This window comes from Peromyscus maniculatus, chromosome 7 (genome assembly GCF_049852395.1).
Source record: "Peromyscus maniculatus bairdii isolate BWxNUB_F1_BW_parent chromosome 7, HU_Pman_BW_mat_3.1, whole genome shotgun sequence".
NCBI classification, from domain to species: Eukaryota; Metazoa; Chordata; class Mammalia; order Rodentia; family Cricetidae; genus Peromyscus; species Peromyscus maniculatus.
Genome location: NC_134858.1, coordinates 46,915,707 through 46,939,863, shown reverse-complemented (window position 1 = coordinate 46,939,863; position 24,157 = coordinate 46,915,707). Strand labels below are relative to the sequence as shown.

Sequence of the window (24,157 nt, the reverse complement as noted above, 5' to 3'; positions counted from 1 at the left end):
GGGATTCCACAACTTTGAAAATCTAACTCAATCAAAAATTCTTTTCTTTTCCTTTTTTCTTTTGGTAATTATTAAAATGTTCAAATTTCTGATTAAGGAACGCTGGAGGGCAGAAGGATCTGCGAAGACATGAATGAAGGGAAAGGGTGAAAAGAAGAAATCCCAGCTCAGCCTGGAAGGCTGCGCGTGAAAGAACCCGGCTCCCTTGGAGACTCCAGGCCGCGTTTTGCAGGCAGCCGCATCTGCCTCCCCTGTCTCTTACCTCCTGGATGTGAGGAACTATTTGTGGTCGGCGTGGTGGAAGGACACAGTGAGGTTCTCACCTCCGCCCCCCGCCCGTCGCTCGCATCCCCAGTTCCATCAAAGCCAACCCGGACCAGCGCAGGGATCTCCGAGTTGCGAGTGTGCTGAGGCTGGGACTGTCACTCATTCTCCGCTCAGCGCGTGAACGCAGCTCGGCAGTGGCTGGCAGGAAACAATTCTGCAAAAATAATCATACCCAGCCTGGCAATTGTCTGCTTCTCGGTCCGTTGCTCCGCCGCCGTCCACAGTCGCTAGCAAGGGGAAGGCACAGAATTTACCGCGGCCAGAACATCCCTCCCAGCCGGCAGTTTACAATGCTGCGAACTAAGGATCTCATCTGGACTTTGTTTTTCCTGGGAACTGCAGGTACATTTTTAAAAAAAATTGTACATGGGGTTTGCTAATTGTCCGCTAGCCCCTGTCCTTCCTCCCTCTGCCCGAGGAACACGGTTCTTTGGGGAGGTTTTGTGTGTAAAGCTGAGACCTAGCATTTTCACTGAGCTGAGCAGAGAGCGCATCGCATCGCCCTTGCTGTCCAGCCAAACCCGTGCCCTCCGGGACGGCGCTGGACGCGGCTGCCTCCCTGCTCGGTGGCAGCCGCGCACGCCCTTCCCACTTGTGTGCCCGCGGAGGTGGGACAGGGGTATAGGACTGGGATGCTGCGGTGATGGAGAACTGGGGAGCGCTGCTTTGCCTTCCCCGAAGGCGGGCGGCGGGGATGCGCGGCTCGGGTGGTGTCGTTCCCGGGCTCGTCTTCCACCAAGAGGGGCTTGTCAAGGTTCGGGAAGAGTGAACAATAAAGCTGGGGCAGCTTTCCCCCATCGTTATGTCCTGGGGTGTGATAAAGTCGGGCTCGCAGCCTTCGTGCACTCCCCCTTCTTCCCCGCCCCGAATAACGGTTTGCAAAATGGGGCAACCCTGGGCAGCACCGCAGGGCCGTGTGGTCGTTCCTGCACCCCCGTGCAAATGACGTTAGTTTTTCATTTGCCAAATCCTGGGTAGTTGCAAAGCCTGCCCTCGGCCAGGAGCACGGAGGGATGGGAGGGTCCAGCGCCGCGTTTTGACAGGAGGAAGTGCAGAGGGGCGGAGGGCGAGGAGGGCGTGATCCGGTCTGCCTGGTGTGTGTGTGCGCGCGCGTGTGCGCGCGTGTGCCTTTACACGCACCGAGAGCCTAGGGTTGCACGGTGCCAGCGAAGAATGGCAGGTAGCCAGCTGCCCGAGACACCTCGCCCAGTCTCCTTTCTCTGGGCAATGTTCCTGATCCTGGCAAAGTGTGAACAATGGGGCGCTCAGGAGAAAGACCATAGCAATGTTGTCGCGGGTGGCGGGGGTTGTGCCGCCGCCCAGAGATCCTCAGCATCCCGGAAGGGGGGGGGCATTGCATTTTGGCTATTTCCATCTCTGCTTCCCTGGAAAATTCTTCAGTGTGCCCACCCTTCTCGCCAGCTGCTGCCCCCACATCATCCAAGGATTTGCGCTTTGGCGTCCCCGTGGACTGGGAGAGGGGGAAGAAAAGGCCGCTGGGGCCGCGCAAAGAGCTGGGTGGGATGGGCTGACAGCTGGGGCGGGGGGCGTGTGCTGCCAAGCACCAGCTGAAAGCAGGCTAGTCATAGAGGACCGCACATGGTTGTCGCTTCTGCCAGACGTAGCTGTCTGTACCTGTCCTGGATCGCTGGGTGGGGAGTGCGCAGGGCAGCCCCGGGAGCACCCAGTGCGCCCCCCTCTGTGGGCACCAGGAGAGCAAAGCTGGGCCACCGCCTCCAGCCAACTCCGGTCGGCGACCAATCAGAGCGAGGCTGGCTGGGCGGGAAGCCGCGAGAGGCTTTTATTGCGGCGCGGGTGGCGCCCGAGCTGCCAAGACGGTCTTCGGGTGTTTTAGCTTAACGGTCTCGCTCGCCTCCCGCTAGGAGAGACCCCGCCCTGATACTGTCCCTAGCTGCCCTGCAGTTTCTGAGGACATAAAATGGGGAAGAGATGGGCGCTGGGACATCTCTTGATCCAGCTAGCTCATGCTCGCTCACTCGTGCCTCTTTCACGCTGGCTTGTAGCATCCCGGCTCCCCCTCCTTGGTGCACAGTTGCACCGGAGTGCTTTGCTTGCGAGCACAGAGGACAGTATCCCCCAAGACGTGGCCCGGAGCGCAGACGCGCGTGCGCTGACCCTCTGGCCAAGGACTAGACGCTGGGCTAGAGGGGCGTGGCGAGGCGTGGTAGGGCGTGTCTTGACTGGGCGTGCCGACTGGGTCCTCGGTACCACCAGGCCCAGGACTGGCAGGGGCGTTCCCTTCTCTGTGGTGCTGTGGGTGACCTCCTCTTAGGGTGTGTTTATTGAGACTTTCCTTCTGGATAGGAGCGTGACAATGGAGACCTGATCTTCCACGATGTGTCTTTTTAGGATCTCCTGGTGGACTTCTCCATGATGGAGATGGGTGTAACCCTCAGTGTTTGAATCCCGCATGGAAGCTGAGGGAGGGAATCCTACTGATGTGTTCCCGGATGCTCAGGCGAGCGAGGCTGGCATCCTGACTAGGGTTCCCTGGAACGAAAGCATCCTTATTCTGCCCTTAAGACCAGAGGGTGAGGATGAGAAAGAAGCACACACTAGACTATTTAACAAAAGAAAGAAGTGGGTTTACAAAGAGAATTTTCAATTAAAGTGTTGTTTGTAGCAGCCTAAAAAAATCCAGAGAATTCAAGTCAAAGGATTAGGAAAAATATAAAAGATATATATATATATATATATATATATATATATATATATATATATATATATATATATATATATCCTCCTCCCCCCTTTTGGCTGCAAATGCTGTAGGGTATTCACAGACAATGGTATAATTCAACTCTGTTATTGGTGCACACGAAAATGTAGATACAAGGAGAGCTAACCATAGCGCTCCTTAGTGAATATCCTAGCGCATAATAAACGAATCAGGTGCTGCCCGGTCTCATTGGAGGTGCCTCTTCTGCCCCCTTAGGAATAAATAGACAGGTTGCATAATTGCATAGTAAATTTGAATCTGTGGAAGCAGCGTTTGTTGGATGTTGGCTGGCGGAATGATGTGCTTGGATGAGCTGGAACGGTTAAAACACGTGCTTAGCTGACAATTTTAGTCCTTTGCTAGTCTAACCTGTAAGAGCTAAGGAATAGGTAGGAATGGTTTTCTAACAGCGTAACACCAGGCTTATAAGAAAGAATAAATTTAGTACAAAAGGTAACATATACATAACCTATGCCTAGTATCTCTTGCTAAACAATTGAAGATGCATTTCAACAAAGTCTGTTGTGAGAGCAATTACACAGACCTCTATATTTTTACATTGATTTTCATTTACAATGGGCAATGTGAAGTTTGAACAAAATTTAAAGGGCCACAATAAAGCCATACTTAATGTGGAAAACCTTTTACCACTCCCGACTCTTTCCACAAACATGTTGCTGTTAATAAACTTCAGCATTGAAATGAGTTTAGAATTCATTTAAAACGTAACAGGACTAAAGACAAGTGGAGATTATAACCCAGAACTGTGGAACTATGGCCCTGCATTTATTGAAGTTTTTCTATAAGGTGGGTTTTATGTTGTTGTTTCTGTTCAGCTTTTGGGGGGTGGGCAGGATCTCTATATAGCCCTGGCTGGCTTGGAACTCACGATCTAGACCAGATTGGCCTTGAAGCTTTGCAGAATCCTCTTGCTTCATCTTCCCAAGTGATATTATAGCCATGAGCCACCATACCAGCTTATTTAAGGGTTTTGCTCCTGCCACTACTAAAGTCCTGAAGACTGACCTGCCCTGCTAGGTTTTCGTTGATCCCTTGCTGGCCATGTTACCACATTTCTCCCCCCACCAAGGGACTGAACTCGATGCCTTCTTTCTAGGTACCTTTACTCTGGGTCTCTTTCTTTTTAACAATATTGTGATAATTGCAGAAAGCTGTATCTCAGGTCTTTGTTTAGGAAAGCATTTTTCCCAGGGCTTTCCATTGTCATTTGGTTAAACTAAGAATTTGCTCATTTAATGGGTGAGTACTTCCCTGAGCTTAGTCTAAAAATTAAGATAGGTAGGACCTTAACCAGCAAGATGGCCTAGTAGGTACTGGTGCTTGCCACTAGGTCCGATGACCTTAGATGGATCCCCAGAACACACATGATAGAAGAGAGGGCTGACTCTTCCAAGTTTCCCTCTGACCTCCACACACATGACAAAAATAAATACAAGTAAGAAAACAACTCAGGGCAAATGCCAAACAAAGCAAAACAAAAAACCCCCAACAATATTAGAAAAATGAAGGCATTGGTATGTTATTTGTAGCAGATATGGTTATTGACTCCAGTCAGCAAGTAATCCAAGGGAGAAATTAGTTACATGGAGCCCCAGCTTCTAAGAGCCTTTGAAGTGCTTCCCTTTGGAGTATACTTATCATTAATTGAATTCTTCTGATAGGTAATCTATAACTCAATGTAAATAATCTCTAAATTTTCCTGTCACTGAGAACAATGTCTTAATTGCCTTTCAAAATAAATAGCACCATTTTGTCAGTCAGAATCTAATCTTTTACTACGACAGATGTTTTTCTTCTTGCCAGAACTCAGTTTCTTAAAATATAGACAGCATTTGTAAACTTCACACTGCCTGAGATATGGACTTTAGGATTTCTGGTGCAACCACTTATTTATTTATTTACTTTTAAATGATGAAGGCAGTGTTCTGCATTAGTTTGATGGATCCCCCCTATTAACATCATCGGTGTTAAAGAACTATGGCCACTCTCCAGACTGCAAGTGGCTTCCCTGATGCTGGCAGACCTCCAAAGGTACTTCACAGTCTTTCTCAACTTTGTGGGAAATGAGTGATTGAGTACCTGTTGCTGAAGGACATTTGAACTGTCTCTGACAATCTTGGGTCTGTGATGACAGAGACCAGAACCAATTGGCAAGGAGGGAGGCAGGGACTGCACCTGTCTCCATCTATCTGCCCAAACAGTTGGAGCCTGGGAGGAGACAAGGCCACTTGCAAAAGACTCTCCTTTGCTGTTGAAGCCTGGAGCTGGAGAACATATAAATGCTTTATGGTGTCAAGATAAATATTTGAATGCAAACTCCATAATGGATGATTCTTCAGTTTGGTGATCTAACAAACCTATAGACTAAGGAATGTCTGGAGTTTTAAAAGAAATGGCAGCAAGTTATGAACAGCATTTTTGCTAATCTTAAAACCCCATTATGAGTTAAATAAAATTCAAAGCATGAATCATCAATAATGCTCATTTCAGCTGTGAGTCAAAAGACCAGGGCTCGGATAGATACCTTTTGCTAGAAAGGAAAAATTCTGATTAAAATTAAATAGAAAACTGTGCATGCTTTTTAATATAGTCTCCAAGTCTCAGCAATATTGTAAAAGGTAGCCTCAAAGGAAGGGCAGAATTTCACATGGACCCTTCTGAATCCTAATGATTAGGTTTTGTGAGGCCTGGAGATTTCAGTATTAAAAAATAGTTTAGCAAGAATGTTTTTGATAACACAAGTAGACACGCTTGCTCCTGCAGGACACTGGAATCTAGAAGTCAATCTGAAGGTTATGACTATAGCCTTGTCACCTCCAGCCCTTTGTGTTATTAACTCCTGAAGCTCATGTAGAGGGATGTAAATGATCTGGCGCTGGCAGCAGTGCCATTGTGCCCTTTCGTTTCAGGCTGTTGAAATACTGTCTCTCGGCTGCAGATGCTCATTAGGGACAGTGCCTTTTGATGTTGGTCTGGGTGCCAAATGGCGTCCTTTCAGGCAGTTTCAATACATTGTACTTAAAATGCTCTCAGGCCATGTCTACAGGCAGCCAGTGAGTTAACTCGTTTTCGGTTAGGTTGACATACTTCTCCCTCCCTGCGGTAATAATTTAGCTTCTAAGCAATCAGGGACTTAAAAAAAAAAGACTGTAGTGGAAGGACCTATCTCATATATGGGGCATCAAAGATTTTAATGGACCTCTTATGCATTCTTTCCATCTTGATCTATGTAATGCTTTCTTGATTGCAAAGACCATGTGGCTGATGTGACTTCAAAGCCTTCTGTCTAACCTGCACCCTACTACGTACTCAGTGAGTACTTTTTGATGTGAAGCTGAGAACACTGCAGCATCTGAGCTCTCTCTACTTCTGTCTTGTATAATTCCTGGGGGATAACATATACAAAGCCTTTGGTTGCCTCCTCTCCATTGGTTTCCGATTACCTCATCATTTCACAACATTCCTGGTAATTTCACACTGTTTGAGATCCTGTTACATATTCTCTTAAACAGTGGACCAGATATGTTTATCAAACGCCAAATTTTAACTCTCAGCTCTGTGGGGAGTCACAGTGGAGTGTGATGATGTAATTTCCGCTGTCAGGGAAGCCTGTGATGTGTACTCAGGCTTGGAGATGAAGAGAGGTACTCAAGCTGGTTGAAGCTTCAGCCACCTTGAATGGGTTGTGTTCCACATTTTAGTTTCTTCTCCTGTGAAATGGGGAATATTAGTATGCTCTGTGTTGGAGTCCTGACTATTTTGGAGACCACAAGAATTCAATGGATGTGAACTGTGAGTATTAAATGAGGAAAATGGATGTATCTGGAGCTAGAAAAAAATGACTTAGACATGATGCTGTCTTTTGGGAAGATGTTAAGAAGAGCATTGGGGAACTATGGCTTTGTTAGTGGTCAGAAGTGGACTTGAAGAAATGGTTGCTAAGTGTCCCCACACTGCCACGTGTACTACAAATACTTGAGGGAAAAGTGGTTTGATCCTAAGATGGAAAGCCATCGGTACAAGGATGGATCTAGGTTCCATGGGCCATGGAGGTTATAAAATTTTGACTGTCTGTAAGAATATTCACAACCCCCTTGCTTCTGCAAGGATTTAGGAAACACATGACCATGAGAAGACATTCCCAGGTGCCCATCTCTCAGGGCCTTGGAAGGCACTCATGTCGTTGAGGGCTCTGGAGAACTCCGGTCTTGCTTTAGCAATTGTGCTCTGGTCTGTTTGGATCTCCCTGCTTTAGAATGTAGGCGAACAGTTCCAGCTTGTTGAGCATGGACCTTACACCACTTGCGTTGCTTTCAAGCTTAGAATCATGCATCAAAATCAAGGTTATTTTTGTAAAGAAGCCACTTGACCTTTATTTTCCAGAGAATCTGAAGTGAGGTCTAAGGTATTCTACGATTTCTCACTGCAGGTATTTTTGTAAATTACCGACTCGAATAAAATAGAGTAATTGCTATGCTTATTCAAATGAATCAGACATAAATACCCTACTGGCTGGGCAGGAAGTAGCCCTGCCAACTAATGGTGACTTAGGAAGAAGGCTGTAGAATTTATATTAGGTAGCTAAAAGCAGATAACATGGCCCATAATACCAATTATTATATCTTAATCATCAGTATGTAGTTTATGGAACCATTGTATCCTTTGATTCTCATATCATTTATTTGGCAAATATTTACTAAGGGCTTGCTCTGTGCCTGTATTGGTCAGCTAAACATATCGACGGTGTTTGTAGGCAGCTCCTAGGCTAACAGTGCAGAGAAATACAGCTGTTAAAGAAGGGAAAGGTATGCACACATTGATAATGGCATATTTTGCTAAAACCGGAGAAAGGGGACAGGGCACTGTGGGAGTTTGGGAAGAGGAAGTCCATGTCTTATTGGATGGTTGGAGAAACGAAGACAGCATTAAACAACTGTCCAATAGGAGAGACAGATGGTATTCTCATTTTAAGGCATGACTGATGAGCTGCCCGGAACAATGAATAGCAACAGGCCAAGCCAAATTCCTTTATCTAATAAAAATTCCTAACATCTGGAGGTCAAACAGTGTCGGAGATTGCGCCTGGTTTCAGTTTATAAAGTCAAGAGGGACATGCCTCTGCTTCCAGAGCTGTCCATCTTACAAATAGAGATATGATTCCATGTCTTTTGTTGTTGTTTTGTTTTGTTTTTGACCATAATAAGGAAGCAATCAATTCTGCTTGGGGCTCCCTTGAGCTTTGCTTAGGAGATGAATCTGCCTTCGTGAGATGGAGCAAGAAGAGATGATTCAAAAGGAGCAAACACTTGAGCCAAGTCTATGCAGTTGAGTTTGGGGAACAGGGGTAGGGTATGACCAGAGAGTAGAAGAAAGAAAAGGAAGACCTGAGAAAATTATTTATTGGGGTGTGGCTGGCCCATAATTTCTCTGAGTTGACTGCATCTACACTCTTTCTAAAGGATAGTTTGAAAGCAAGTAACCTTGGAAAAGATCGTAACAAACTTGCGTGCTTGGCTCTGCACTGAGTCTAACTGAAGTGAAGAGGCATGGTGGCAGGACATTGTGGGGAGCTGTGGGGTTTGCACATCTGCTAAACACACTGACATTCTGCAAGTTCTTACTTTTCTGAGTGTGTGTCCCTCTGCAATACTGAGCTCCTGATGCCCACACCACCTACCAGGTTTTGTCGAGCTTAAATAAATAGTAAGTACTCAGTAGGTGCTTTTACAGCATTTAGTTTATCTTGAGGCAAGAGATTTTATCTAAAATGTTTGTTTAAAGAAAGCTTACTGTGACTGTCTTCTGCATGGTTCTTAGTGAGAGGCTGAAGTAGAAAATAAAGTTATTTTGGCTCTGTAGAAACTTCCACGTGATTATAAAGAAAGTTCTAACTTAGTTCCCATAGTTAAGTTATGAAAGATACTGTGTGCCTAGTCCCTAAGCGAAGGAGCCAGGTCACAACTACTTGGATAGGCAGAAATCTCCTTGGTTGCTTTTAATATCTGAAAAAGATCTGGAGAACTGAGAATGTGATCCATGCCTTTAGGGACCATGGGTCAGTGGGGCATAGAGGACCTGTTTCCTCATGGAAGGCGATGGGATTGCAGGGGGAATTGCTATGAAGAGAGTTTAAGGTGGGCATGGCAGATCACATTAAAGCCGTAAATACTAGCTGAAAGAAATGTGTATGGCCCGAGATGTAAAACAGTCATTAAAAACAAACAAACAAATATGTTTGAGAGGATGATGGGAATAGGTAATGACGTATGTGCAGTGCTGGACTCCTTATGACGTTCACTCTGAGGTAGCGGAAAGGTAAATAGGAACAATCAATTGGTGGAGGAATTTTGGGTTTTTGTAGCACCAAATAGTGGTTGGGCAGACCAAAGAGTTAGTGAAAAGATTTGTCCTTGTAAGATCAAGTACATAATGAAGACTTAGAGTCTGAGAGAAGACGGTCCAGATAAATTGACCCAGAGACCAGCAGAGTCCAAGAAAATGCTGGCTGTCTATAGTAGGAAGACTCAAGTATGGAGAGAGGAGGCGCTTGGATTTAGAATCAAATGATTATGGTCTGAAATTTGACTCTCTTATGACTAGCTAAGTGAATTCATGGACATTATTTATCTTCTTCAAGTACTGATGTCTCCATTTCAATAGAATAAAATAAGAACATATGTGTAAAACTCATTATAAATGAAAATACAACTCTACCCTTTATCAAGAGAAATATAGTTGAATGGTTTTTATAAAAATTCATTTTATTTGTACCAGAAGGTCTGCTTAGTGTGAAGGAAACCACTGTGATATATTTTATAAAGCAGCTAATTTTGAAAAGGGATCATTTTAAATGACTTTGGAGATAGGTAGTGGGCTCATCAAGGTGAAATGTCCCTGATGGAGAATCAAAGTGAGGTTCAGGGTATCCAAAATTGACGATGCCTGAGAAAGACCGGGTTTCCTTGCTTTCATCATTATCTTTTGAATTTTGGAGGACAGGGTCTCATTTTGTAGCCCAGGCTAACCTGGATCACACTTTGTAATACAGACTAGCCTAAAATGTGGACTTCTGAGTTGTTGGGATTGCAGACATAATGTCCAGCAAGGCTGAGGTGTTTTTTTTTTTTTTAAGTTGCAAACTTATTATAGTACTGTTAATAAAATGTGGAAATTGGACATTGTTGGTTTCAGAGAAAATTTGGGCATCCTGATATTTTAACTTATTATTTTCTAAGCAGTGCGTAGTGATATTTGTACAGTTGGCTTCTATATACATCAATGAGGAAGGAAGAAAGGGAGAGGGGAAGGAAGAATGGAATGCAACAGTGGAATGGATTAGAAAAAGAGTATTTTACATTGTAGGTCTTGTGAAACATTTATTTCTGGTGTGTGTGTGTGTGTGTGTGTGTGTGTGTGTGTGTGTGTGTGTGTATGTATGTGTGTAATATCTGACCCGTTGTGATGGAAAACATACTGTAACGCAGGTTAAAATACTTTGCCAGTACTGTCATAGATGGAAATCTATGGGCCTGTGAGAGGGTGAAGCCATCTTCAGCAGAGAGAGTACAGGGTTAGAAGGTACAGGGTAGAGACTTAGTGGGCTTTGGGAGAGGGAAGAAGAAATGACAGCAAAATGACTGTCTTAGTCAGGGTGTCTATTGCTATGAAGAGCCACCACGACCACAGCAACTCTTATAAAGGAAAACATTTAATTGGGGCCTGGCTTACAGTTTCAGAGGTTAAGTTCATTATCATCATGGCAGAGCATGGTGGAGCACAGGCAGACATGGTGCTGGAGAAGGAGCTGAGAGTTCTACATCTTGATGCCCAGGCAGCATAAGGAGGCTGTGTCACTAGGCATGGCTTGAGCATATATGAGACCCCTCCACACTGATACACTTCCTCCAACAAGGCTACACCTCCTAATAGTGCCACTCCCTATGGACCAAGCATTCAAATATATGAGTCTATAGGCGCCATACCTATTTAAATCATCACAACTACTTGCCAAACAACTACTCAGTTGGCCATGTGCAGGGGAGCCAGTGGAGAGCAAGAAGGGAAGACATGTGGGGGAGGGAAGGAGGGACAAAAGCTCTATGGCAATCTGACCTCAGAAAGCTGGTCTGTTTAGAAGCAAAAAGACAAATAGGAATACCAGAAAGCATCCAGAGCAAAATCTAACACATCACTAGACTCTAACACATCACTAGCAAGATGAAGGTTACCTAGGAACTGGGAGTGGTTGGAGAACTCTTCCCAATAGTTGAGGGGAACTTTAAAGGAAGGATGGGGATAGAGAAAGGGGGGTGAGGCAGACTGGTATATGCACATTTGGGAGGTATCTGTACGGAGCCCAGATAAGGAGATGATGAAGATAGAGGTGGTAGGAGTCTTATTTTTTGATTTCAGTAGACAGAAAACATGATGAATCAAAATCAATGCTCTGTGGATTCTTTCTCATTCCCAGAGGTATTGATGTAGTATTTAGCATCCAGAATACTGTCCTGTCTATAATTCAGAAAGTCATGTCAGTAATCTGGAGGGAACCATACCCTAGTGGTATGAACTACAATGTTAGACGATTCCCATGATGTGGAAGGAAGGTGAAGAGGTGGTGGGAATGACTATTATTTAGATATATAATCCCAATTTTCTAAAGCAATAAAAATATCCTGTTCACTTATTCTCTCATCAAGACTGGAAGAGGAAAGCTTACATTTCGTAGAGCTTGGGGTTTCTGTACTAAGAATATAGTACTTTGTGATCAGTTGTAGAGCAGATAAGGCTGTGAAAGGAGAGCAGCAATTCTCTGTGTGGTGGCTGAGGACTGGTGTGAGGAAGAGGAGACCCAGTCAGAAAGTTAGATGTTTCAGCGGAGCACAGTGACCTTCAAGTTGTTTTAGTTGAGCGGAGAAACCCAAGGTCTTTGGAATCAAAGACTACGGAATGGATATCCAAGACACATGACAGGAAAGGATGTGAGAGATGCTACAGGGAACAAAGATGTCATCTGGGGTCATTGTCCCCTGACTGATTGTGCGCCAAGAGGAAAGAGCCAGAGAGGAAAAGGTTGGTGAAAAGCCTTTGCAAGGGACAAAGGGGCAGATCTGGATACTTGAAAATGGTCACAGTCAGAGATTCCCACAGCTGCTGTTGTTGATAATATGAGACCATGATTTCTAGATACGGTTACTCTGTCTTCTTGTATAGGCACCTTTCATAGCCATAACAGTCATTTTTTTATTATTTTATTATGTATATTAGTGTTTTTGCCTGCATGTATGTGTGTGCACCACATGTGTGCCTGGTGCCCCTGAGGTCAGAGGAGGGTGTCAGATTCCATGGGACTAGAGTTACTGCCATTTGGGAGCTGCGATGCCAATTGAAGTCCTCTGCAAGAGCAACCGTGCTCTTAACCACCGAGTCACTTCTCCAACCCCACAGCCTGTGTGTCTATACCTCCAACAAGCTGCTTTGACTGCGTGTAGCACGTTTTTATATTTTCCCTTTTGTTATTTATTTATTTATTTTTTTGAGACAAGGTCTTGTTATGTACTCCAGTCTGGCCTCAAACTCAAGATCCCCCTGCCTCAACCTCAGCCGTGACAGGATTACAGCCCTGAGCTACTGTGCCTAGCTTTGGTAGAACCCCTGGGATTTATGTGCTTTCTGCTGATTGGATGTCTTTTTTTTTTTTTTTTCACACCAGATGAGCAAAGGAGTGGCAAGAGTTATGATAGGCTACTCTTTCCAATATAATGAAAAGATGGCATTCACTTCAGAGTGTCCACTCTGCTTAGAAGCGGTGGCGTCAAACATAGGTTAAGCTGGCATTACTCTGCTGGGTAACATTTAGCTGACAATCTGGCAGCCTTCAGGATCTGTTAGCCCGTGCAGGCTCTTTCTTTTGGGTGGAGACCATGGGCCTTTAGTTCCAAATTTTCATTTCAGACTGTGGTTCTTCCCCTTTCTATGACCCTGGGCATTTAGTTAATCCTTCTGGCACTTGGTTTATTTATATGCGAGGCAGTGATAATAATACCTGCCTAATAGGGTTATTGTGAGGAGGAAGTGAGGTAATTCATATAACTGTCTGGTACATAGTGAGCTTGGCAATTTTTCGTCTCTCTTTTCCTTTTGCTAAAGTTCCCAGTGAAGGACTATGCAATTAGTGTTGGGTTTAGATATTGATTATAATTAAAATCACATTTTTTTCCCATTTAGTTTTCATTTCTTGAGAACTCAGGATCACCCTGAGTTGTAGTTGAGGTAGGTATGCCATGGTGGAATGCTTAGCTGCTTTCTCTCCTGTGAGAGCAAAGTCTAGTTAATTGTGACTCTGAGAAAAGTAGAATTTTAGAAATGTAAGGCTGGGGAGATGGGCTCAGTAGGTGAAATGCTTGAGTCTAGATCATCAGCACCCCCGTGAAAGCTGGGGATGGCTGCATGTCCCGCTGGCCCCATTTCTGAGGGTGGGGAGGGCAAAGAATCAGGAAGGTGGCTGGGGCCCCCTGGCCACCAGCCTAGACAGAAAATGGCACTCACCGGGTTCAATAAGAAACCCTGTCTCAAGGATCACGGTGGAGAGTGATAAAGAAGAACACCCAGTGTCCTTTTCTGGTCTCCTCAGGTGCATGTGTCAGTGTACACACGCATGTGCGCACACGTGTGTACAACACACAAAGCATGTACAACCGTATTGGTGTATGTATATTTTTCTTACTATTTGAATAGGCTTAATATCAAATTTGTCCATTTGCTATGTTGGTGGAGCCGTAAAACTTAGGATGTTTAAATAATGCTAACTGCTCAAGATCATATTGGTGACACTTCCCTGGTCTGGAAGCCATTTGTCAGGCCACCTCACTTCTTTAGAAGATAAAGAATGGATTGCCAAAATGGATATCCCAAAGTCCAGGAGTTAAATTGTATGCTCTTGTCCCACAGGGAAGCTTTTAAATCTTTGCTCAGACAGTACATCTATTCTTAATTAATTTCCTAGCTTCTACTCCATTTATAAGGGATCTGAGGTTTGAATTTGAATCAAGTCAAGGGGAACTTGACTGTTAGGGATAGGTACACTGTTGGTAAAAAGAAGTTAAAGCTTGGCAAAAGAAAGGATTAGAAAAGGTAGGAAAATCAGACAACAGATGGGAGAAAAAAGTATTTGGACAAAAAAGGAAAAGCCCACCTATCACAAAATGCCAAAGGAGTGCCTATAACAAAACACGGTGTAAATTAATAGGTATTCAGCGAAGCATAGTATAAATAGGTATTCATAATATAGCACCAGCTAGAGGAAACAATTATGATTGGTTACAAGGAGCAGATGGCAGTCACATTGTTTCAGTGTGTGAGTTCACGTTTTTATACAGTTGGAAAGACAAAGCAAATCTAGACCCTAGTGCTGATGTCTTTAAGAACTGCAAATTGGGGGGAAAATACAGTACAATTAAAACTGCTCACCTGGAAATTCACTTGTGATACAGATATACTCGAATCCCCAAGGACTTAGGACATATGTTATTTCATAGTTCATTATTTCAGAGATGCTTTGTTATATAGCTATTTCTTAGCTTGGTTTGAAGTTCATAGCAGTGGGAGACAGTGAGTGTCCTGGTTAGTTTGTTGTCTAAATCTGAGCCTGAGAGCAAACTACGTAAGTAGTGATCCTCCATGGCCTCTGCTTCAGTTCCTGCCTCTGGTTCTCTGCCTTGAGTTCCTACCCTGACTTCGCTCAATGATGGACTCTGATCAGGATGTGTAAGCCAAGTAATCTTTTTCCTCCTCAAGCTGATTTTGCTCATGGTGTTTACTACAGGACTAGAAGGCAAACTTAGTTAGTGGGTCAGCCAAGTCTTCTCTGTTGAGCTAAAGTACATTTGAGATGAAAAGCACTGGTCATTACTTGGAATCGCTTAGTTGGTGTTACTTTTCTTATTTATTGAAATTAATTTTATTTTATTTTTTTAGCAAGATGAGATGGCTGCATAGAATAGTTCTTTGTGATTTGGAGTAAAATACATTAGACCCATGTCCTAGCCCTCTCTGCCCTCCTCAGCTCTCTCATCCCTTATTTTTGACTCTTCCAAGCACTTTCTACATTTCTTACCTCCATATTTATAGTTTATCAATCTTCCAGTTTCAGTATTATTTGTTACCTTTTTCTTGTCAGGGATTAGTGATTACACATCACATTTTCACCTACTTCCTTTTCCCTGTGTCTCACAGAATACTTATTTTTGTTTAAACCAATATTTAATGTTTTGTAGCATTATGACCACATAACCGTTATCACAGTTGAGCCTTGAATAATGCCATGGTTTTTGTCTCCTTTCTGATATAACTTTATGTGTTTCGAGGAGTTTGTAATGGGTTCAGGTTTCTTTGGTTATTTTTCTGTGTATCTGTCACTAGTTATCTTCAAGTTCTTGGAGTGCAACCTAAATCTCTTCTTGAGACATTCAAATATGTTTGCTTCCTGTCGCCTCCTGGGGGTTATTTTTCCTGTGAACTTTGAATGTATGGTTTTATGTTTCTGACTTCTAGTGTTATACTGGCAAAGTCCATTGCCATCCTGATTCCTATTTTTTAGTTTGATGTTTACTTACTTTTTCTCTGGAAGAACTGAAGATCTTCTCTTTGCCTATTGTATTCTGTAACTTCTTAATCATGGGATTTTATGTAGGTTGCACTTTCATATTGGGATTGATTCTTGTGGGCTATTTTAATCTGGAAATTTATGTCCTCCAGTCCTGAGAGGTATTTTTGTATTATTTACTTCAGATTTTCTTCGCTTTTTTAAATTCTTTTTTAGAAGTTAAATTAATTATCTAATTTTTCTTAATACTCTTTATTACATTTCCCTTCCTGGAATTTTCTTTTCTGGAACTTTCTATTCTGCTAACCTTTTTGATTTCTAGGAGCTCTTTGCTGTTGTGGGGATGTCTCTTTCCGTAGCATCCTTTTGTCTATCATGATGCAGAACTGTTTGCATTGCACAGTGTTTGAGGAACTTTCTTTTGCTTTCTATATTATCTGTTTGTTCTCCAAGCTCATGTTTATTATGCTTTAGTGTCTCCTTTCATGTTCTGTGTGTCACCTCAAATACTGATGATCATCCTTGACTGTGATTAGGAGTCAGACACTGAAAAGATGTGAGGAGCCATGTGGGTGGGCTTGGGCTTGGGTGATGGTGCAGAGACCTCTGGGATGTTAGATGGGGAGTGTCCTCTCTACTCATTTGTGCATATATTTCCTCTTGGCTTAGTTGGTTTAAGAAATTCCAACAGTCAGACTCCTGTCTTTCTCTGAGTGAAAGAAATGTGTTGGGTGTATTTTCCTTCAGGATTCTAGTTAGTCAGCTGTTTGAGATAGAACACATTTGCCCTAATCAATGAGTCTTAGCTCCTCCATTGTAGCTTCCTAGTCAATAAAAATGAAGACTTCTATGAAGGTAGAAAAGATATTTGGCTGCTACCTTCTGTAACTTACAAGTAAGTATGTGTGTGCATGTGTGTATCTGACTTTGTGTGTGTGTCTGATTCTGTCTCTGTCTCTATCTATCTCTCTCCCTCCCCTCCCTCCCTCCCTCCCTCCCTCCCTCCCTCCCTCCCTCCCTCCCTCCCTCCCTCCCTCCCTCTCTCTCTCTCTCTCTCTCTCTCTCTCTCTCTCTCTCTCTCTCTCTCGTGTGTGTGTGTGTGTGTGTGTGTGTGTGTGTGTGTGTGTGTGTGTGTGTTCATGGGCATGAACGTTTGGGAGGTTGAAGTTAGGGTAAGAGAAGTTCCTAGTGGCCTGCCTAGGTTCCTAATCACTACAAGCCAATGCAGGCATTCAAAACCTTTTATCCCACATATTTTAGTGTAGATTTGTTGAGATGGAAAGAAGCTGGCAGGTTCCTTAAAGCAAAAGGTGGACGTTTGTGGGTACATCAAAGACAGACACCCTAAAAAAAGGCTCGTGGTGAAGGCAACTTCAAGGGATTGACAGTTCAAAGTGTGAAGGCAATCCATAGGCTTTGAGGAACTTTTAGGAACTTAAAGTTTTCAGATGGCTTCAGGGTGGCCCGAGAGTCAACAGTTCTTGGCTATAAAGCCATGGGCTGGGCAACAGTGCTGTGAACCAGAAGAGCAAGTTCCTGCCTGTGCTGACAAATGGCTTCCTCAGAGACTTGCTAGGCAGTAGTAGGTTTACTAGAGACATTCTCTTGACCTAGTATGCCTGGAATAACTCCTGTGCTTCTCAAAGCTATCCTGGGAATTGGAGGGAAAAGGGGAGGGCACCCAGGAAGTTTGTCAAGGCTCTAGACCACATTGTTCTGATTACATTGTAGCATCCATTCCCATGGAAGGAAAATGAAACCTTGGAGTGTCAGGAAGAGATAATTAACATTCATTTGTTCACTTTTCAGATTATGTTTTCCTTTTGTGTATTAAGCTTCGAGTTACTCATAATATCTTTTTTTTTTTTTTTTAGTTTTAAAAATCATCTGTTATAAATGGAGGGGGAAAAGGATTGGTGTGTGGTGTTCTTTGAAGATAATAGAATGAAAGTAAGTTGGTTAGCTGTCCTAGATTAGAGTTGGAGGTCATTTTGAGCTAAATTGGCTTTGAAATCAGAATTTAAATTGCCAGTCAGACTTAATTAAGATAACTGGGCATGAAGGCCACCCTTCTTCTTCCTCCAGCCTCACACAAAGAATGTTTTTATTGTTTTGTGCTTCTTTATCGTTAAACTAGACTCTCGGTGTTAATTTTTGAGGAAAATATTTCACATGGTAATTGACTTAGGAATTTAAAAGTATGTAAATAAGAAACCCACAAAATCATTTTCTAAGGAATATTTAGAGTAGGTCCTTCTAAATCACTAAGAGGCAAATCAATATATTGCTCTGAATTGTTCTTCTCTGCCCGCTACAGTGTTAAGAGTAAGGCCATCACAGACATCTCAGACAGTTACTTTATTCAACCGTAATAATATGTGTGGGGGTGGAGCTTGCTTAAGGAAGCATGAATTTGAAATATATCGACTACTTTACAACTTATCTGTGCCTCTGTTTTAATATTACATTCATTTATTTATTGTGGTGTGTGCATGTGCATGTGCGTGCGTGCGTGCGTGCGTGCGTGCGTGCGTGCGTGTGTGTGTGTGTGTGTGTGTGTGTGTGTGGTGTACGTGTGCCAATGGAGGCCAGAGGACAAGTGGAGGGACTTGGTTTTCTCTTTCTGTCATGTGGGGTCTGGGGTTTGACTCAGGTGGTCAGATTTGGTAGACTTGCAGAGCCATCCTGGCAGTCCTGTCCATACATTTGCAAATACTAAACCTTTGGTTTGTGATAAACAGCTTAAATTTGCACACTGTCAACTAGCTTGGCATGAGAGTCTTACAGTGACATTGTCAGTTTAGCTTTCATTTTCATCTTCTTCTATAGACTAAAACAAATTCATGAGCACTTTTAATTTTTTTTGGCAATGAATTTTGACTTAGGGTTGGAAGATGCAAAGAAAGAGAAGAAATCGAACCTCGGGGTGAACTTGGTAGTGTCAGCCATACACCTGATGGCCTGTGGAGACTGTATGAGGTGGACAGCGCTTCACAAGGAAGCAAATGTGGTGTCTTGACTGCTTTGCTGATGCCCCTGAACTGCTGTGAACCGTCATCTTGAGAGTATGCAGATCTCTTTGATAGATAGAGTCCCATATCCTGGGATTTGGGACTGTCAGCATGGGCATGATGGGTTTGACATTGGTGGTGACTGGTATTGATCCAAATACAGCTATTTTGGAATAGCTTCTCTGAAATTCAATTTGAAGTAATAAGTTACATCTTCCTCTTGTATATGAAAACTATAGCAACAATTTTTACAAGAGAGCATAAAATCAAATTTTGAGGCTTAATACATTGATTTTAAAAAACTTTCAAATTTAAAGTAAGACGTTTGAGTTATTGATTTTTTTTTTTGTTTGTTTGTTTAAAACAGTAATTGGAAATGTCAGACAACTGGATGATTGTGTTTTCTTTGTGGAGCACTGGAGGTGGAGTCCAGTAGTAAGGCAGATGAAACTTCTGTTGTGGATGGTCTAATGATCATGTCTGATAGGTCTGAATTTAAGACTCTGGGGTTGGGGAGGTGGTTTAGAGGGTAAAGTGCTGCAGCACAAACTTAAGCACCAATCTCCAGGACCCCACCTTAACCCAGTTTTAATCTCCAGCATTCAAATACAGGCCTGGCTTGGAAGTTCACACCTGCAGTTCGTACACTCGTAAGGTGAGATGGGCGGTGGGGACAGGGGAATTCCTAGAAGTTCAGGGGCCTCTGACCTCCGCGTGCACTTGCATCCACAATCAGGAGTGTGCACACACACCACACACCACATACACCCTGCGGTGGTCCGAATGAAAATGGCCCTCATGGGCTCATAGGGAGTGGCGCTACTTGACTGGGATTAGGAGGTGTGGTCTTCTTGGAGTAGGCGTGGCCTTATTGGAGGAAGTGTGTCGCTGGGGGTGGCTTTGGGTTTTGAAATGCTCAAACCAGGCCCTGTGTGTCTCTCTTGCTGCTGTCTGCCTATCTGGATGTAGAACTCTCAGCTTCTTCTCCAGTGCTATGTCAGCCAGCTTGCTACCATACTTAACCACCATGACCACACTAGACTAAAGCTCTGAACCTGTAAGGCAGTTGAATGCTTTAAGTGGGACTTAATGAAAGACTGTGGTACAGAGAGTGATCTGAACTGTGGGGGCCCAGCTCAAGAAGTTTCAGAGGGGAAGAATATTAGTATTGGGCGAGAGAACATTCTTGTGATATTTTGGCAAAGAATGTGGCTGCTTTTTACTGTTGTCCAAAAAATCTGCCTGAGGCTAGATTGAAGAGCTATGAATGAACAGCTTTGGCAGAGGAGATTTCCAGGCAGCCTAGGATTGACTGTGTTGCTTGGTTATTAGTGGCTGTGCTTATATGGATTTTTAATGAAAAGGAGCACTCTGAACAAGGAAAACTAAAGAATGTACAGTTTGAGGAGAAAAGGAGCACTGGGCATTGTGATGGAATCAAGTCCAGTCAGTGCTCAAGGAGGTAAAAAGTTTAAAGAAAAACCTGATACTGAATAGAATAAAGGGAGTGGTGACCCCAAGGCAGGACCTCTTCCAGCTAAACATCCAACTTGTGAAAAGGAATTAAAGAAAATCTTAGGGCCAAGCATGGTGACTCATGCCTTGCCTTTAATCCCAGCACTCAGGAGGCAGAGGTAGGTGGATCTTTTGAGTTTCAGGTCAGCCAGGTCTACAGAGCAAGTGCCAGGACAGCCATTCTTATGCAGTGAATGAAATCACCCAAACCAGAAAACTGATGCAGACATGAGTGAACTAAGGGGCCATGTTCTAGCTTCAGTAAGCAGCAGAACTTGGCAGCTTTGGCCATGTGGTTCTGGCACTAGAGTCAAGGATACAAGAAAGGGGTTATGGAATCTCCCTTAGAGTCATGGTATCTTTTCACAGCAATAGAAACCCTAAGACACCCTCCCTTGAAGATAAACAAGACAAACAAACAAACAAAAACCCTCTGGTAGAAATAATACATGAAATTTGTGGTTAAAAATTATCTTTAATGAGTACATATGTATGTGATCTACTATATAAATATTTAATATTCTTTATGATATTGCTTTATTGAACAAGTTTTATTCATTTTTTCCTTGTTAAAATAGTCTAATATTGAATGTAATAATTTGGAAAAGTCACAAGTTTTACTAAGGTATATAACATAGGTGGATTACTATTAAAATGTAATTTCTTAGTTTCATTTTGGAATTTATAGTAAGTCATACCAATAGCAGATTTTTTTTCCCCAAAGGTTTATGCCAGGTGCATTATTTGCTATTTGAAAGTAAACTCAGTTCCTTTAAAAAAAAAAAAAAAAAGTATAACTGAATCTTGTTCCATGGAAAGGAGTCTCCTAGATTTTGGGCAGAAAATGAATACATAAGACTGAATAGTTGACCATAGTTTTAAATATGACACAAAAGGTTTAAAAATCTAAGTTGCCATTGTTTACAAAATATTGGCAAATTAGAGCTAAAGTGCCTGGCATTATTGTGTGATCCTCTGTTTAAAAATAAACAGAGGAAATAATTGTAGAAACCTCTGGGTTTAGAAAAGCTTGTTGGTGGCTCTTCACATCCCACTAAAAAAGCAGGCGGTCTTTGCATATTAATCACGCCGTGAAAGGAAGCTTGCTTTATTTGCATTGTGCGAGCATTAAGGAGTCCAATAGTACGCCTGAGAAAAAAATGGGGGGATTGTAATTGTTGTTCTCAAAAGAGTTTTTATCCCATTCAAGTGGAAAGGCTGAATGCTGGAGAATCAGTGCAGTGTTTGGTGGAAGAAGAGTCCCTTTTGGCTACTGTGTTTTATGTGGTACAGTCCTGGTATGCAAGGATCCAGGACTCTGGGGTGGAGACCAAAGGGACTCATGCTTTTATAATGCAGTTTCTCTGTTTTAGATCTCTGTACTTCACCGCTTCCCCCACACCCCCAGGATGGGTTTCTCTATGTAATAACCTAGCTATCCCGGAACTCACTTTTTAGACCAGGCTGGCCTCGATCTCACAGAGATCTGCTTGCCTCTGCTTCCCAAGTGCTAGGATTAAAGGTGTGCGCCACCACTGCCTGGCCAAAGATCTCCATACTTTTATAAACATTGTCTCCTTATGCATCTGCAAAGAGAATGAGAATTTGATGATACGTACAACATTGGAGACTCCAGATCAGTTGAACAGGAACAAAGAAATAGGAACCTTAAGAGACTGCTGTTGTAGGGTGGGAATACAGGGCCGGGGAGACACACTGTGAAATTAAGTAAATTATGTGTAAGTATTTCCTGTAGAAAAATGCAATCTGTTTAATGTCTTGCAGATGTAATTTGCTCCACAAATTGATTTTAAATGATATATTTGAAATTCTCCTAATAACAATGGCATTGTGTTCGCATCATTGTGTTTTAGGACTCATTGGCTAAGTGTAAACATCGAGAATAAACAGAAATGTTCTTGATGCAATGGAGGCATCCTTTAAGGTTTCATAGGCAAGCTGTTTTAACACATTTTTCTCCCTCCGTAGAGCACACCCCCAGGTATTCCTTCTAGCTGCCAACAGTTCTCTTAGCCACTGTGGTTTCTGAAGCTCACCAGGTGCATTAAGTATTTCAGATGTTTAATATACTGTATGTTGTGGTGGTATTGTGTTAAAAAATATTGTGCACATTAATAAACTTAGGCGGGGTCAGAGAACAGAACAGCCACTAGATACAGAGGCTAGAAAATGGTGGCACTCACACCTTTAATCCTAGCATTCCAGAGGCAGAAATCTGTCTGCATCTCTGTGAGTTCACAGCCAGGCATGGTGACACACGCCTTTAATCCCAGAAAGTGAGCCTTTAATCCCAGGGAGTGATGGCAGAAAGCAGAAATGTATATAAGGTGTGAAGACCAGAAACTAGAAGCTTTTAGCCTGATTAAGCATTCAGACTTTTGAGAAGCAGTTCAGCTGTGATTCATTTCGATAAGGACTCAGAGGCTTCCAGTCTGAGGAAACAGGATCAGCTGAGGAACTGGCAAGGTGAGGTAGCTGTGGCTTGTTCTGCTTCTCTGATCTTCCAGCACTCACCCCAATAACTGGCCTCAGGTTTGATTTTATTAATAAGTACCTTTAAGATTCATGCTACAGTATGTAGTTTTAGGGTGTTTTTAAAAATATTTTGCACAGACTGTGACATTTCCAATTAGATTTGAATTTTAGAAAGGGGCCTGCATACATAGATTTTGACAAAAAAAATTCATATGCCATCATAGAGACAAAGCTCATTGCTCTAAACGATTTTGTTAAGGGGATAGTTGACTCCAAAGGCCATATACATGTTTTACTAAGAACATCACTGCTTCATGGATGTTTGACTATCCATGAAGCTACTTGTTTCTGGCCTCTTTCATATTGTGCTACTGTGAATATTTGAAAGTAGAACACAGATCCCTTGGTGACACCATTTGTATTTTATTTGAATGGCTTTCTATGATGCTCATCTCTTTGGCAATTCTGTTTAATTTGGGTGTGTGTGGAGTGTTTCATAGACAGACTATGTTTAGACTGCTTTTCTGAGGAATCGGGCCCACTCTGTAAGAATATGAAAAGGTAGGGCTACAGAAACTTAGATGGTCCAGGTAAAGCACACTTTGTACCATTCAAAAAGATTATGATAGGTTGCATCAGAAGTGTGTTTTTAAATAAATACTTAACTGATGTCATTCTTTGTTATTACTTAACAGTTTCTTTGTTATTGATATCACAAAAGGCAAATTACAACAAATTTAGTTGTGTATCTAATTAATTTTTATCTTCATTTCATAAAGTTGGATCAATATTCATTCTATGAAATAAAGTTAGTCCCCTTGGGCAGTAACAGAACAATGGGTTTTGTAAAATAGGAACAAGGAAGTAGAATCATAGGAAAAACTGATGGGTTGACATTGCGTTTCTTCCTGTTCCTGAAAGGGTCTTTGCTATAGTTCTGCATCACAGAGACTGGGACCTTCTGTTCTGGAGTCTGCCTTCTTCTCCACCACCTCCTTTGGATTATGTGGCACTAAGCATGAGCGAGTCCATCCGTGCTTGTTTGGTTTGGTTTGTTGGTACCCAGTGAAGGAGTTCAATCCAGCATGGTGGCATCCCATGATTTTTATTTAACAGACATAATTTTTCATAGTTTTTAGTTACAAATTTGAATTTGAACATTTTAAAATTTTTTTATAAAATTAAAAAATATAACATTTTGTCAAGATATTTTTTATAAAATATAGCATTTTATAAAAATGTGGGGTGGAGTTGAGAACATAGGTTGATGATAAAGCATGTGGACCTTGGACTTGATTCCAGTACTACATATATGTATAGATTTATATACCTGTAAATTTATATATTAACATACATGTATATACTTGTATGTGTGTGTATATAATGCATCACATATTTTACAGATTGTGTATTTTTCATATGAAAAAAGTATGTAACAACAAG

At 42.5% G+C, this 24,157-nt stretch overlaps 1 protein-coding gene across 6 annotated transcripts in view; it reads left to right on the top strand.

The window, feature by feature from the left end:
* The first annotated feature begins 285 nt into the window (after positions 1-285).
* Positions 286-24,157, top strand: part of Ncam1 (neural cell adhesion molecule 1) — a 303,364-nt gene continuing 279,492 nt past the window's right edge. For all 6 annotated transcript variants that reach the window (XM_015987214.3, XM_015987213.3, XM_015987215.3 and 3 more), the window contains exon 1: positions 286-669. In XM_015987214.3, the coding sequence (XP_015842700.1) occupies positions 618-669 (52 nt within the window). In that variant the 5' untranslated portion in view covers positions 286-617. The remainder of the gene's footprint in view (positions 670-24,157) is intronic.